The sequence below is a fragment of the Tamandua tetradactyla genome, chromosome 11 (genome assembly GCF_023851605.1).
Source record: "Tamandua tetradactyla isolate mTamTet1 chromosome 11, mTamTet1.pri, whole genome shotgun sequence".
Classification (NCBI taxonomy): domain Eukaryota; kingdom Metazoa; phylum Chordata; class Mammalia; order Pilosa; family Myrmecophagidae; genus Tamandua; species Tamandua tetradactyla.
The window spans coordinates 61,113,793-61,130,952 of NC_135337.1; the positions used below are offsets into that span (position 1 = coordinate 61,113,793).

The 17,160-nt window shown below is 37.4% G+C and overlaps 1 protein-coding gene across 3 annotated transcripts in view; it reads left to right on the plus strand.

Annotated features, from left to right (window-relative positions):
- JAK1 (Janus kinase 1) overlaps nt 1-17,160 on the plus strand; it is a 229,322-nt gene that overhangs the window by 158,067 nt on the left and 54,095 nt on the right. For all 3 annotated transcript variants that reach the window (XM_077120708.1, XM_077120707.1, XM_077120709.1), the window contains exon 2: nt 16,414-16,495. In XM_077120708.1, the coding sequence (XP_076976823.1) occupies nt 16,490-16,495 (6 nt within the window). In that variant the 5' untranslated portion in view covers nt 16,414-16,489. The remainder of the gene's footprint in view (nt 1-16,413; nt 16,496-17,160) is intronic.

Consider the following 17,160-nt stretch of genomic DNA (forward strand, 5'->3'; position numbering starts at 1 on the left):
TTTAGTTTTCTAAGACAAGGAATATATTTATACTTATTATTTTATCTCAAGTGGTTTTTAAAGATTTACATGCCTCCATACAATGAAATATTATTCAACCATTAAAAGAATACATGCTACATGACAGAAAATGAATGAACCTTGAAGATATTATATTACATGAAAAAAGGCAAACAAAAGACCACATATTGTTTGATTTCATTTATGTCAAATATCCAGAATAGACAATCTATAGAGACAGAAAGCAGGTTAATGGTTGCCACAGGTTGGGTTGGGGGGAAATGGCGAATGACTGCTGCTATGTATGGGGTGTTTTTTGGGGTGATGAAAATATTCTCAGATTAGATTATGGTAATGGTTGTACATTCTGTGAATGTACTAAAAACCAGTGAGTTGTACACTTAAAAATAATTAAAAATTAAATGCTATGACGGGACAATGTAATTATAAATAAGAGAATATTAAAACTGTAGAAATTTTGATTTACAACTTATCATTGATTCTTCATAACAGAAACCAACGTTCATACCATACCTATTATGAGTTTAAGTTTTTTCAGTTGCTGCCTGAATTAAATTGATTTCACATAGTATATTTGATTTTCTTTATCATTCCAGGCCTAGGCAATTCCAGGAACATTGGGAAATGTCAGGGCTTGGTGGTTCTTATTAGGAAAAAGAATAAGTCTGTGGACTGCACCATGCATACAACGGTGGGGGAGGATGTAAAAATGTAAAATTAAATATTTCTTCACAATTCAGTTAGGCATATAAACTACATATCAATATTATAAAACAGTTTCTTAAATGCAGTTGGTCTCCAAGTGGATTAGGAAGGGTACTTCTGGAGGGTGGTGGGGATGGCCAAGGAAGGCATCCTGGGAAAGAAAATGTTTAAGCATTTGTTCCTTCCACAAGCATTTATTGAATATCTGTAGTGCCCCAGGTGCTGCTTGGTGTTGCATATACCTAGACAATACTACAGTCTCTGCCATGAGAGGCTAGATCACAAGTACTCTTATCAGTCGTATTTTCTGAGAGAGTACAAAATAAAGGAGATTAAGTGAGGGCATAGACTTTCAGATTTGGTTTAAGATTTTCAGATTTGCAGTTTAGAAATATGACTAGCTGCATTGTGGGGATTAGAATACAGGCAGATGGGAAGGAAGGCAGGAACTTTTCAGGAGATTGTTGCTGTAATTTGGAAGAGAAATTGTGTAGTGATGGAGAGAAGTGGCTGAAGATTAAGGAGTTGGAATAACTAGTACTTGCTGACCAGTTGGATGTACGAGCAAGTCTATGACTCGGACCTCTGTCCACTGCAACATTGAAGTGACCCTAGCCTTCCTCTTCAATGTTATTTCCTACTTCTCTTCTTGAATATGCTTCAGTCTGCTTACTGTTCCAAAGCATTTTTGGTGATTTTCTTCCTCTTCCCTTTGTTCATACCTTATTTTCACCTGGAATGGACTTCACCTCTACTCCCTACTTATCCAAAACCCTTACTAGGAAGATTTAGGAATGATACCGTGCTACAATGGTCTCCTTTTCCTCTGAAGTTATAGCATTCATCTCTATCACTCATGGGCAAATAATTGCGTTATGCCTGTTATTTCTCTTAATCGTTTTGGGTTGTTAGTAACTTTTGAACTGTTTTAAAATTACAGCAGGCAGAATAATATATTAGTATGGTGGCTTAAATAGTGGACTGCGAATTGACTTTCCTGAATGCCAAGGCCCTAATCCCTGTGTAACCTGGGGAAGGTCCTTTTCCCCCTGGTTGGGATAGTAACACATACTTGTTATAGAATACTTGAAAAAATCTCAAAAAGTTTGCGACTAGTTTTCAAAAAATTTGAAAAATCATTATTTTTTCTCTTTAGGATTACATATATATACGTAGTATAACGAGGCTCATCTTGTGCATGCTGTGTTTTTTTTTTGCATGGGCATGCAGTGGGAATCGAACCTGGGTCTCCAGCATGGCAGGTGAGAAAACTCTGCCTGCTGAGCCACCGTGGCCCACCCGTGCATGCTGTTTTGTAACCTGCTTTTTCCATTAATGTATTTTGGAGGTTGCTGAGTCAAAACATAAGCACTGTTAAGTCCATATTGACGTGGGACCAAATGATCCTCAAAGAAGTTTGCATCAAAAAAAAAAAGAACAATGATTCTCTCTGGGAGAGGGAAGGAAACTTCTGCTTTTCAACTATGATTTTTTATATTGTTGAATATGCATTAGTATGAGGCTAAATAACTTCTATTGTTTGAATATGTCAGTAATTTATACTTCTACCTACTCTGGGCTTGTGATGAGGTGTATAAACAACCTCAGCACAGACTTTACTGACTACATGGATAAAAAATGTCATTCTGTTATTTTAATTTCACTGTTCATGGAATTTGACCTACTTACCATGATCATTTGTCCTTTTTTGTTTCTCTTTCCATTTCTTTTGCCTTGTAATGACTTGAATTTGAGTCCTAGTTTTAATAAGTACAGTGAACTTTCACGAGTCATTTAGTATCTCTAGGCCTTAGTTTGCTTATGAGTAAAATAAGAGGAATGATACTTAAGATTATCATAAGGATTAATGGACACTATGGGTTGAAAGTGCTTTTTAAGTTGTAAAAAGGATATATAAATTGTATTTATTGATTTTGTATTAGTTAATAGTCATGAACAATTAAGTTGACTTTGCTTTTTTGCATTCCTTTGGAGAAGAGCTAAAAAGGCTGAGATTCCTCCATTAATATTTATTGTGGGAGCTGGTGATTTGCTATCTGAGGACCTGGTGTTGTGCCACATCATCTATACAGCTGAATACACTGGACAAACCGTTCTCTTGACCAGGATCAGGAATGTTGAGGGGACACCTGGCTGGATATATATCAGAGAGCTCAGTTAGCTGATAACCATTCATGCAAGCTCATGGGACTATTTAACTGGATGATAGAACAGGGAAACTTGTTCATGCAAATTCTACTAACTGGAAATATCCCCTTCCTCCTAACTCTACCCCTCATCCTCTTATTAAATGAAAATTGACCAAAAATTGTAATTCATAGGCCTGAAAAAGTCTTGAAATTGTCTTCTGAATCATCAAAGGCACATAAAATTCCATTCATCATCATTTTTGTGCATTATGCCATATTCTGTATTCAGATTCTTGGGAACATAAGTAACTTATCTTTCAATTATCCAGTACACTGTATTCTGAATAATAGGTGAACAGGGCTGTGCAGACAACTCTGCTGAGTAATAGATAGCCTTCCGACCTCCTATTTCTGACTCTGCCTTCCCTTTTACCCAGGGACAAAATGTTACAAAAATAATTCAGAGCGACTCCCAAGGGCAGCCCCATGAACTCCTCCCTGGGACTACGCTGGTGGAGGAGGGTGAATCACCACCAGCAGAGTGTTGATTCCCTCAGTGCTATTAGTAAATGTCCAAGGAGGCTTTCAACTGTGAGGACAAAAGCTTTGGGAAAGTTTTTCTGACTCATTCATAGCATGATTCACAGATGAAAACTTATACAGCTTCTCATTTTATTTTTTTAAAGAAAGAAGTTCCTTCTCTCTCTCTCTCTCTCTCTCTCTCTCTCTCTCTCTGTGTGTGTGTGTGTGTGTGTGTGTGTGTGTGTGTGTGTGTACATACGTATAGGAAGGGAGATAATGGATCCCCAAATGAGTATTCATATTGGCTCTCCAGTAGCACTATTTGAGGTTATTTGTTCAGTTAACTTTTACTGTTGTGGAATGTTGAATAAAAGTGAGAGGGAGGAATCTCAGTGGACAGTGCCTGTGTACATACACCAGAAACTAGTTGATTCATTTAAACTATTTAAATAGGATATTATTTGTATACAGTTCAATTTCAAGGGTTCTGTACTCGTGCTGCCTTGTTGTCTCTATATTTGAGAGCCCCTATCCCACATTGCACACATTCAGAAACAGGGGGACTTCCTTGTTTCTGAGGAATTCATGTAAGTCTGGAGATTTGAGTTCTTCTTGGGGATTGTCTCCTTAGAGGAAAGTCCAGTGGAGCATGCGTGTTCCCCTGTAAACAAGTCCCAACTTTCTCCCTTACCTCAAGCTCTTTCTGTTCTTTTACAAAACCTCCTGTTCAGTTTCCAGCCAAAGTGCTTCATGCTGCCCTGTCTTCTTGCTGTTCCTTAGTGACATTTCTGATATTGGGAAGTACGCTTCCCTCAGTCAGCTCCTGTTCTTGTTTAATTGTATCCTCCCTATCCCTAGAGAGCTAGCCCAGATCCCTCCTCTTCCATGGCAGCTGGAGTATTACATTCCCAAGGTTGGCCAGCTGTTCTACTGGACCTATATATACATTTTCCCCAGAGCTTAGCAATCCTGTAAAATAATGACTATTATCCTTATTTGAAGACAAGAAAGCAATCACATTAAGTTAAAAGTTGCTTGAAATCAGCTCCTGAGTGACAGGTCTAAGGTTCTAGCTCAGGTTTTCTTGACCTGAGCATGTAACTGCACAATGCTAGATTAGACTACACTGTGTGAGCCCACCCTCACACCTACTCTGAACATGCTGTTTTGCCTTGGTTAGGTGTGTCCCATATTTCACAATCAATCCTGCTACCTTATCATGTTCTTGGGTTGCTAACCCTTTTCTGGTGATATACTTTTATTGTATTCTTTTCTCCCCACTATGTTTTAATGCAGGCTTTACATGATGAGTTATTGTTTGTTTTACTTAATGATGCCCATGAACAAGCAAGCTTTAACAAATCAAATTCTTCCTAGTGGTTATTATATTTGGTTATTATATTATATTATATACTTAGTGGTTATTATATATATATTTTATATATAAAATATAAAATATTATATTTTTATATTTAGTCATTAACATCCTATTATAATATTTACCCTCACAGTAGCCTTAGCAAGTTATCCTCCCCTTTTCTCTTTCTGTTCTTTTACTTCCTTGAAAGGGGAGAAAATAAGCTTGGTGGCTGGTGTATCTCTACTCTTCCTCACTCCCACCCTCCATCCTCTGTCCCTCCACTCCCCCCCCACAAAAAAAAAATGAAGTGAAATGAAAGAAGACCAGGCCTTGCCCTCAAATAATTTGGGGCAGTGAGATGAATGCTAATTTGGCTAAATTCAAGTGTTTTTTGTCAGACTAATTTGATAAAAAGAGTAATGGGTGGGGTCATGCTCTGGGCTTGCTTGAGAACTCACTTCCGGAATTCAAAAACATGTCTTACTGAGCTTCTTTCTTTTTATGTGCAGGGTGGGAAGTGAACATTTATCTTGGGAAAGAATAGCTATATCTTATCACCTTTTTCAATTCATTGGTGGGGAAATATAATTAGTTCATTCAGTTCATTGGTAGGGAAATAGAAAAGTAATTAGAAGTTGCTACAGAAGACTCATATATATAGTTCATTATATATATATATGTAATTGTCCATCTAAATCTCTAAGAATTGGAAATCTCCCTCTGTCCTCAAAAGTTCCTGTTGATGGTCATATGTTGAACTGTTCTCTCCATTCATAGTGGTTATTTTTGTAATCTCCATTGAAAATTTTACCCAGATACAAAGTAAATAGAATGGGTTTTTAATTCTTTGGGTTCCTGCAAAAGGATCACTAGGAAATGTGATCACAAAGTTAGAAACTGGAATCTGTGGACTATGGGAATAAATTTTAGGTAAGAATAATGATAATTGTCAGGATTTAAAACATGAATCTTTCATGTTTGTGGGTACAATTCCTACATTTTCTAGATCTCCATCTCATGGTGGCACCATTATATGTATCTATGAGGTAATGAATTGAAGAGCTTTCTGGAAGGAGAAGTTGAACTGTGAAAGGAAAGCTGCAGGTTGGGCATTGTGCAGTGTATCTGATTTCATCTTTGTGTTTGAAACATCATAGACCATACATTGGGAGAAAATAGGAATAATCTTCTTGTGGTCAAAGAAACTACAGATAAAATAAATCTCACTATTTTATGTTCACCTGGTTAAGGTATATGCATTGAATAAAAACAGTGAAAATAAGATACATTGGTAAGATACATTGGTAATTTTGTTGAATCCTTTAACCTGATGTTTATCAAATTGGTCCATTAATGTGCTGTAACATCTAGATTTTGGGTCTTGTTTAGTGTTCAAAAAGAAGGTAAGTAGAAGAAAATAAAACAGAATAGAATACATCAGAGTACATTGCATACAATAAGGGTGAATATCTTTTAGTGAAACTTGTTTACCATGCAAACACATACACTGTATAATATATTTCTTGCTTTGAATCAAGGATACAAAAGTTTGAAAACTACTGTTTTAAAGCATAAGTAAACATAGGCTTCTGGGGTATCATATGGTGATATGTACCCTTTATTGGATTATGTGCTGATGCTAGAGAAAACTGGGACAGATGGGATGAGGAGGTGAGAGGTGTCTCAGCGGCTCAGGAGAAGCAGTATTGACCTGGTGATCTTGCCCTGGCCGCTGCTTTGGTGAAGACTGTATACAGTACTCATTAAGCAAACAGTGTTCTCTGAGAGCTCTGCCTGCATTTTTTTAATTAATTAAAAAAAATTAGCAAACAAAACATTTAGATATCATTCCATTCTACATATACAATCAGTAATTCTTAATATCATCACATAGTTGCATATTCATCATTTCTTAGTACATTTGCATTGATTTAGAAAAAGAAATAAAAAGACAACAGAAAAAGAAATAAAATGATAATAGAGAAAAAAAAGACTATACATACCATACCCCTTACCCCTCGCTTTCATTTACCACTAGCATTTCAAACTGAATTTATTTTAACGTTTGTTCCCCCTATTATTTATTTTTATTCCATATGTTCTACTCTTCTGTTGATATAGTAGCTAAAAGGAGCATCAGACATAAGGTTTTCACATTCACAGAGTCTCATTGTGAAAGCTATATCATTGTTCAATTATCATCAAGAAACATGGCTACTGGAACACAGCACTACGTTTTCAGGCAGTTCCCTCCAGCCTCTCCACTACATCTTGAACAACAAGGTGATATCTACTTAATGCGTAAGAATAACCTCCAGGATAACCTCTGGACTCTGTTTGGAATTTCTCAGCCATTGACACTTTGTCTCATTTTACTCTTCCCCCTTTTGATCGAGAAGTTTCTCTCAATCCCTGATGTTAATTCTCAGCTCATTCCAGGATCTCTGTCCCACGTTGCCGGAAGGTCCACACCCCTGGGAGGCATGTCCCATGCAGAGAGGGGGAGGGTGGTGAGACTGCTCTTCGTGTTGGCTGGAGAGAGAGGCCACATCTGAGCAACAAAAGAGTCTGCCTGCATTTTAAGATTGGAAATTTTGTTGGTAGGGCTGTTTCAAACCTAAATGTAAATAATGATTATGCTTCTTTGGTTGAGGAGAGGTTTAGGGGACTATTTAAGGAAAACATCTTCCTTGGGATTTCCTCTTATTTTTATTTTTCTATCCCAACTTCACACATATTTTGAGGAGATAGTTGAGTTTCTCTGGGGTATAGACCAAAGTGGATTTTTACCATTTAGGGGGTTGTCCAGGAATCCCCTTTTATCCTGGGGTGATCTTCCATTGCTACTATGGAAGCTGAAGGAGGTACAGATACATGACTGAAGGTGGACTAGGTTCAACTTCTTGTATTCCTCCTTCCTATGGCTTTAAATCTGGAGAGAATGGTGAAAATACAGAGGGGTGACTCCAGTTCATTTGTGGAAACAACGGAGATCAAATTCCAGTCATGGAGGTGGCCTATTACCAGTGGTGAGTCATGGAGTGGCTGATTACCAGTGGTGCCATGTGAGCAGTGGGGTTCTTACAAGACTTTCCCTATGTTCTGACATCTTCCTCTTAAATTCTTTCTTACTCTCAGGTAAGCAGTGCTCACTTCTGTTGTTTGCATCCAGAAACCCTGGGTGGTGTAAGAGTTACAGGAAGCATGTTAGATGGGTTTCTGGTCCAAAAGAATTTAGTGCATAACAGGAGGGAGTAGATGAATATACAGTAGTCGTCAAATAAATTAATACAAATTAGGAATGGGAAGATGCAGGGTTGTTTTCTTCATGTTTTTTTAAAGTTATGGTTATTTTTGAGTTTTTTATAGATAGCTTATCAGCAAGAGATTGTGTCTGCCTCATCACATTTTGGAAATGCAAATTGATAGAAAATTAGCTGTTTGGGTGCAGCAAAATATGGTTTTGAAATATGGTTTGTAAGTTTTTTTTTTAAGTCTAAAGGTTTTTAAAACCTTGATTGCTCTCACAGTAATTGATTTCCTAATGTGCTTGAGTTTTTGGATTATAAGATCGTCAAAAACTTATTACTTTAGTGTTAGATATCTAGGGAAGTCTTGAATCAACAAAACATCCCTTTTGTGATGTAGGTGCTTTTATTATTCCCATTTTATGGAGGAAGAAACAGAAACCTGTCAGAGAGTTTAAGAAATGTGCCCAATGTTAGAGCTGAACCTGGGTTAGAATGACTCCAGGCCTGGGCTTCTAACTGCTTCTATTCTGTAGGAATTTTAGAGGTCATCTAATATGAATCTTTACCTTTTCACTGTGCAGGAGTTGAACTCAGAGAGCTTATTAAGAGTCTTGCTAAAGACCAGATAATGGCAGAGCTGGAGTAGATTCCACTCTCCCTGATCATTTCCCAGGCCAAGGCAGGCATTGCCCTCTCTTCTTGTTTCCCATAGTTCTTATTGTCTTTCACCATCTCTTCCACATCTTTTTGCTTGAGGTTCCCTGCATATGTATTTACTTTATAAACTGCAAGGTTTTGGTGGGCTTCGCTTTTACTTATTTTTTTATTTCCCAGAGCTTAGATCATTGCCTAGTGCAGTGTGGTAAACAGGTCAATGAAGCTGGAAGCTGAGAAAAGTGCTTGAAACTTAGGTCTCACGGCTCACTGGTCAGGTAGTTGACCGTAGGAAAGTCTGAAGCTCAGTCTTCTCATCTGTGAGAGGAGACTTCGAGACTCGAATGTGGTTATAGGTGTGAAAGCCCTTTTTAATTTGTAGAGTACTGGTTAAAAGCAAGGTTTTCTTGTAATGGTACAATTGCTATTTAATAAATATTTTAAGAATATGTGATTAAAATACACCATGAAGATAAGCCATTTCCCACACCCCTGTGTCTGCTCTACCACCATGTTTTTGACCTATGAATGAGGACATGGATGTCTTCTCTGAGTCTTATATTCTCTGCTCCGTAATAACGTTATAGATGCATTAGTGGTAATCAGGTTTAAAAGAAGACAAAGTAGCAAAGTATCTTCATACAGTGTGGCTTTTAAGAAAATACTTACTGACTTTAATTGAGCAAAGTACTGTGTTTACTTTTATCAGAAACTGTCTCTCAGCGAAGGCACACTGGTAGGGAGCAGTGCAGAGAGCCCTGAACCATCGAGTTGGCATTGATTATTTGATCTTCCCTAGAAATTTATTGTAAATGAAGCGGCACTTACGGTTTGGGGTATTCCTGGAATTGCTGCTGTAGTTAAAAATGAGTTATTCTGTGTGTCAGGAGTGGCATATAGAAAAGCCATAATTCTGACTTGCTGACAGGAAAAAAAATAGCAGGTTTTTGTATTTATATTATGTCGTCCCTTTGGCTGGAATCTACTGCCTTACAATATTTTGTAATCTTTCATCAGAGCCATTATTCCTGGTCTTGGCAAAGCAGTGGGGTAAAGAGAGTAACAGTTACAAGTCATTTCAGTGGCTCCTGTGAATGCAAAGCTACTGTTGAAGACCAAAAAGAGAAGCAAAGATGTTTTCCTTGGTTTGGTATGTTAGGCCTCAGAGTAGTTCCATGTCCATGTGAGGCAGGCCTGTGCCACCTGCCACCAGAATTTCCTCTCTGCACCTGCCATAGTGGTTCCAGATGTGTTGTGAACTGGGACACAGACAATTCTGGGCCTCTTCAGTGATTTTTAATGATAATTCTTTTGTTCGCTGGTGGGAAAGGCATTGGAATGAGATCAGTCTCTTAGGTAGATGTGGCTATGAAAAGTACTAAAATGCTAGAGAAAATGGTGGTGGTGATGGTGGGGTATATTTTAGATTAGGCCACCCCCCCCACCCCCCATGCCCCTTCCCCACCTCACACCATGTGGAAAGAGCAGGGTCTTTGGAATCAGGAGTCATGTACTTGACTCTTGGCACTCCCATTGATTGGCCTAAAGCCTCTCATGCTTATTTTAAGAATTAAGTGCAAGTGCCTAGTTTCATGCATGAGATGTCAGAGAAGCCAAGTGTATATTGACATTCCTTCTCTTTGACTGGAACTGTATTCCCTCAAGCTCTAATCAGCTTAACCGGAATTATGACCATTATATGAAGCTTACTGCATACTAAGTTCTCTGTTAGGCACTTTATGTACATTCATTCATTTAACTCTTAACAGACTTGTAATAGTGTCATTTTTGCTCTTCATTTACAGTTGAGAACATTGAGGCTTAGAGATGGTAAATATCTTGCCTAAAGTTACATAGCTAGTAGGTGGGGTATCCGGAATTCAAACCAAGATCATTATGACTGTAACCTGTGTTCCAAACTGCTCTGTTGTGTCCTTATCTGAGACTTAACTCGGACTTTGGTTTGTGACCAGGCTTTTGCCCAGAATCCATATTTATTCTTTTGCCTCTTGTAAGTAGGCTCACAGCCTACTTTAGTGCTCTGCCGTAATAAGTCTACATTACATTGCTTTAGCCCTCAGCATCTTTCTGAGCACTTTCGCATTTACACCTTCCTCTGAAAAGGGCATTTTCTAAGTGCTTGGGTTATAATACAACATTGTGGTATTATAGATGTAACATAAAATTCCCATTTTTAAAGTTTACAATTCAGTGGCATTAATTAAATTCACAGTGTTTGGTGAGGAAAATTTTTGGTAAGCTTTTTTGATCCTAACACCAATGTTTTAGCAGAACATTTTCTTCTCAGGTTAACGGATAAGGAAGCTGCCGTTGAGAGATTGTATGATTTGCCCAGAGATGTACTTGATAGTTGTTTATAGAGCTCATAAAAACTCACACAGCCTGGATTACAGTAATTTTTTTCCATTGTGTATTGTTGCTTGCCTTGTTAAGTCACCCTTCTTTCATTTAATAACAGTTTACTTATTCGGCACTTTGTATTTGCTAGGGATCCAGCACTAAATAAAAGAGACAAGAGTCCCTGTCCTCCTGGAACTTATATTTTTATGTTTCCTCATCAACCTTAATACTTTTTGCTTGCTGAAATAGTTTTTTGAGGTTTAAGATCTTTATTCTTAAAATTTAAGGTATTATATAACTTGTTTCAGGACATTTTCTAAGTTACCTTATTTCTTTTCAATTTTTCTGAGCTCATACCTTAATTTATCAACATTATATTTTTTACTTCAGAAATCAAAGCCTTTGATCTCTTTAAAGCATACATAAAGTAATTCCTTGTAAGTGAATCTTTATTTTATTTTATTATTTTGACTCTTGTCATTGATTTTAACCATCACCCAGTTTGTTTTTACCATATAAATCTGGCAGTGGCCTTTGGGCCACAGTAGTAACATTCTGTTGATCATATTTGTAAATATTTATATGGTTTATTTTTATTTCTCTTGTGTTCTGTCCAAAATTTAACTTTATGCTGCTCCCTTACATGGATGTCAGTATTTCAAAAGAGGTACTTGAAAATTTAAGAGGATTTTCATATCTTCAGGCATAGAATATCTGGAATTTTTGCATCTTGAAAAAACATCTGTGATGGTTCATCTGTTGCAGCTAGTTTTTGTTAGCACTCATAGAATTGTATTTGATTTCTTTTCCTTTTCCCCCATTCAGAAAATTTCAGATATACTTGTCTCTTGCATAGGAATTTGGTAAACTAAAGAAATTTGAGACTCTATAAAATCTCTCTTAACTTTTTGTTTCGTATAAGGTAGCACCTACAAGTTTGAGCCATGAAATTAACCAATGCTTTTTTTTTAAAAAAAAAAAATTCTTATTGATATAAATTGTATATTCACATACCATGTAATCCTCCAAAGTGTACAATCAATAGTTCACTATATCATCATATAGCTGTGCACTTATCATCACAATCTATTTCTTCTTTTTCTGTGAAAAATAACATACATACAAAAAAAGCAATAAATTTCAAAGCACACCACAACAATTAATTATAGAACAGATTTCAGAGTTTGGTATGGGTTACAATTCCACAATTTTAGGTTTTTGCTTCTAGCTGCTATAAGATACTGGAGACTAAAGGAAATATCAATATAATGATTCAGCAGTCATACTCATTTATTAAACCCTACCTTCTCTGTGTAACTCCACCATACCTTTTATCTTTCTCCCAGTCTTTAGGGTTTAGGGGCTATGCCTATTCTAGCTTTTTCCATGTTGGAAGGGGCTGTCAGTAATATGGAAGAGGGGCTGGAACTAGCTGATGTCCTGGGAAGGCTGGCCCCTCTGCATTTCAGGACTTATCTTGTCCAGGGACCCATCTGGAGGTTGTAGGTTTCTGGAAAGTTACCCTAGTGCATGGAACCTTTGTAGAACCTTCTGTAATGCTCTAGATGTTCTTTAGAGTTGGCAGGGATGGTTTTGGTTGGGATTTGGTAAGCTGTGGTAGGTAGCAATGTCTAACTGAAGCTTGCATAAGCATGACCTCTAGAGTAGCCTCTCTACTCTGTTTGAACTCTCTCAGCCACGGATACCTTATTTGTTCCACTTCTTTCCTCTCCCTTTGGTCAAGATGACATTGTTGGTCCCACCATGCCAGGGCCAGGCTCATCCCTGAGAGTCATCTTCCATGTCACCAAGGAGACACCTTACCTAGTACTTTTTATTTTCTTCTGCATACTCATGTTTTCTTTCAAATCCTTGAAAATTCGTAGTAAATTAGGGTAAAAGAATTCGCTATCACCAGAAAGCTTTCAGTTACCTTTATTCTTACCAGTTTTTAAGCTTCTTTGTATTCATTTGAGTTGGAAATTAGGACTCTGTGAATCATGTTATTTTTTAAAGGGTATTTATGATGCTTCTTGATCAATTTTTCTAGCATCCAATATTTTTCTTTTATATCTTGTAGCAAGAAACTTGATTTGGTCTTTTTGAGTGATCCAAAGCATTTTTAAACTGATCTTGCTGATTTCCTACCTGCTCTAAAAATATTCAGCTAGATCATATCATATGATTTATTTTGAAAGAAATGTTATTTGAATGTTGTTAAATGCTTTAGCAGTTAAAAAAATACTTATCCTAAATGAGAACTATGTTCATTTCATAGAAAAGAGATCAACAATTCTTGGTTGAAAGTGTTTAGAACTGCAGCTACTGCTATGTGGGTGCTTTTTATTTTTATTATGTCAATTCTGTGAGAACAGGAATTGTGTTTGTTGCATGTAGCAAGAATCCAATAAATACTTTTTGGTTGTTACTGAGTCGGCATACAAAAACACCATACTGTATATTCTGTTGCTAATCTGGTCGTCTCAGAAAAGTATCTGAGAAAAATATCTAGACCTAAGTATCACAAATCTGTATCATTTTATTACACTGTTCAGTAAAACTGGAAGTCAGTTTAAGGATCAGGTACAATATGGTTTCGATATAGTATTGTTTGCAGTAGTAATAATGGAAAAACCATTCTCTTTGGTTACAGGTATTGGTTTTCAAAGAATCCTTCTAGAAAGATCTTCGTGATTTTAGTCTGACGCTCAGATCTTACATGAGGCTTAGAAAAAGTTCGTGACTCCTATATTCAAGTGATGCACAATCTGATACATTTTTTGTGTGTGTGTGGAGAAGAAAAGAATTTATTCATGATCTTGCAAGAATGAATGCCCAGCTTAAAAATGGTGGCTGGTGTATCAAACAATAGAATGCCACGGATCTTATACCTACACCTAGCCCACAAGTCCTTCATCTGTTTCTCCACTGATTAGTTATTGCAGAGGTTACAGCCTATCTGGATGGTTTTAACTAATTCAAATATCCTATGGAAGGTTTCCACTTTTAATTATGCTTTACATTTCAGTGACCCTAGCCATTACTTATTTAAACTTGTTTCCACATAATTGGCACCAATTCTAGGCTTAAATCAGAGGCTTTCTCCTTCCCTGCCTGCAAGACCAGTTTGAGTTGCCCTGGAGCCCTTTCCTGTTGCCACCTTGTGTGAAAGCTAAACTTAATTTTCTTACAATTTTTAAGCATCTCATTCGCACATCATACAATCCAACTTAAGGAAAAAATCAGTGGTTACTGTTATACTCCCAGAGCCATGCCATCACCACCATGATCTGATATTTTTAAGTTCCAAAAGGTTCCTTGCCTTAGCCCTTCTGAAAGGAGCCTGGGTCTGGTGGAACCTCTCAGTCTCTTCCTACTCTAAAAGGTTCTGAGTCTGTGAACCTCTCCTGTTTGGGGCAGGTTTCTTAATGCTTCGAGGCAGGTAGCCCTTCTGTTTAATTTTCATTCATTCATCCTTGGTGGTAGCAGATGGTGGTGTGCTGTTGGAAATTGGGTAGAAAGCCCCCAGACGTGCTTCTAGCAAATTCTGCCCATGGGAATCAGTTGGTATTCTTCTGTGACCGGTACTCTGTATACAGAGGTGTATTAAAAAACATTTCCACCTTTATGCAGCTGGAGAGATCAAATGAATTCTTTCTCTCGACAGGGCCTTTGTACATGCTGATCCTCTCACCCGGACTGCTGTCTCCCTACCAGTTTCATCCCACCCACCTTCCCACCACTCCCCTGTAGTCTATTATATCTCAGATCAATAGTATGTCTCTCTTGACCCCCAAGCCCAGATCACGTTCCCCTTATTGCATGCCTTCTTTTTTTTTCCTTTGTAGCATTTTTATCTCTTTACCTTTCTGTGCATCTTTGTTTGATCCCATTTGTCCGTTAGATTGTAAACTCCATTTAGGCAGGACTATATCTCTCTTGTTCTTCATTGTAGCCCTCACGATCAAGCACAGAAAATACTGTTGAGTGAATGATTCTCCTCAGTGTGGCACTTGAGGCCCTGCTTCTGAGCAAAGCAAGGCATTATTTTATAACTGATTTTGATTGCTGGTTTGATACAGGCCAGAGCATCTATTTCATACTTAAAGCAGTGAATTGTATTGATTTTTAGAAAGCGAAAGTAGAACAATTTTTCCTTTGAATCTTGTTAAAATAGTTCTGTCAGAATAGCCAAGTCAGAGTAGCCACATCAGAATTCATATTTGCATCCCCTGCCTGACTTTCCATTTTTACTTTTGTTTATGTCTCACCCACTGCAGAAAGCCTTCCCATACCAGCTCTTGCAGCATTAGTCACCAGGGTTAGCAAGAATTCTAGAAGATGACATCGTGATTGGCTCAGTCTATATTTTAGGTTGTTTTCATCTGTGCTCTTTCCCACCTTTCAGCGTGAGACTCTGTGGGAATGCTGGCCTCACCTTCTCCATGGTAACCCACCCTCAGTCCACCTCCCCCAGGCCCTCTTCCACTTCCATGTAATACCTGCGGCTGTGTTCTTCTGAAAGCTGAATTTTAATAAAATGTGGAATGACTGACAGAAGACTAAGATAATAGTATTATCTTTGAAACCACTTTTGAATCACTTAAGATGGTTGCTTCTTATTTGCCAAAATAATTTGTACTGTTAAAAAAAAAGAATTTGTAGGAAACAACAAGTAATGTTAGAACAATACAGAACTTTTTTTTTGTTAGGAATAGTGGTTGTGCTGGTGGTTGGTGGTAAGATGGGATCAGCTTATTTGTATTCTTCAGAACCAAGCTGCTGTTCTCACTCAGAGTTATTAGGCTTGGGGGCGGGGTGGGGCTGGGGGGGATCTGGGATGGGGCTTTGTTTGCTACCAAAATTTCCATGTAAGAATAGTTCAAAAAATATTTGTTAAACTGAAAGCATATTTGTCAGATTTATGTTCTGGCTCACCCCTTTCACCTACCTTATTTTGTTTCACCATTAAAATTATGCCAAGGACATAATTTGGGAAGAGGGGAATTCTAAAGGAAATAGGAACATGAAGTAAAAGTGCACATTTCTGGATGTCCTAAGGTATTGCTCACAGCCTCAGGAGAGAGGTTGTTGACGGCAAAAGCACACAGTTTTCACTTACACTTGAGAAGGCACTTTACGCCAGGAAGCAAAAGTCCCTGGCTTCCTTTCTCAAAGCATTGAAAATAATATCTTCTTTGATGTTTACAACCTAAGATGCCTTTCTGTCCTCTCGTTGTCCCCATCAATTTTTTTTCTTCCCCTTCTTCCTTCCAAATGCTTTTTACTGCCTGCATATGGTTTGGGCAACTTCCTTAATGATACTGTCCTGTTATTTTCTGGTGTAATTACCTCTGCAACTGATACATTTCTTTATCTTTGTCTTTAGCTTAGCTCTGAACAGGCTTTGTAAAGTGGAGAAGAAAATCCAGTCTGTTTTGGGGGAACACTGAACAGCCGAATAAATGCAGGTATGTAGATTTGCATGTTAAATAAAAGAAAAAGAATAATGAAATTGTGATCTTGAACCTGTAGGGCTTTATCTGTATTATTTCCATTAATCTTTAAAAGTTGGTGTTTTAATTTTGGTTCATCTCATGTTGTACACAGGTTAAAAAAAAGTATATGAAGTATGAAATGGAAGTAAAATTTCTCTTGTAATTTCTCCTGATGCTCATCATTGTTAACAATTTATTGTTTGTCCTTCTAGATTTTTATATGGATGTTCATACCAAAAGAATCATACTATATACATCTTTTATTTTTCTTCACTTTGCAATACATCACACATCTTTGTGTTGGTTTACGTCATCCTTTTTAACAACTGCTTGTATTCCTTTGTGTTGATAGACCTTGTTTTGTGTGGTAAGTCTTCAGTTGGACATTGTGGGTTGTATTTTTTTTTCTTTCAAATCTAGACACCCATATCTAGCAAGTATAATTATGTATACTTGCCTATTTATTTCCTTAGGGCATGTCATGTCCGTGAAGAATTTCAGGATAAAGATTTATCTTGTTTTATGAAACAGGCTTTTAGCTACTTTGTTTTCTACCTCTATTTCTCAGCATGGGGTAGGATTTGGGGCTTAGAACCATCTTTATAAACTATCTTGCCTGTTGATAATGAACCTCAAGG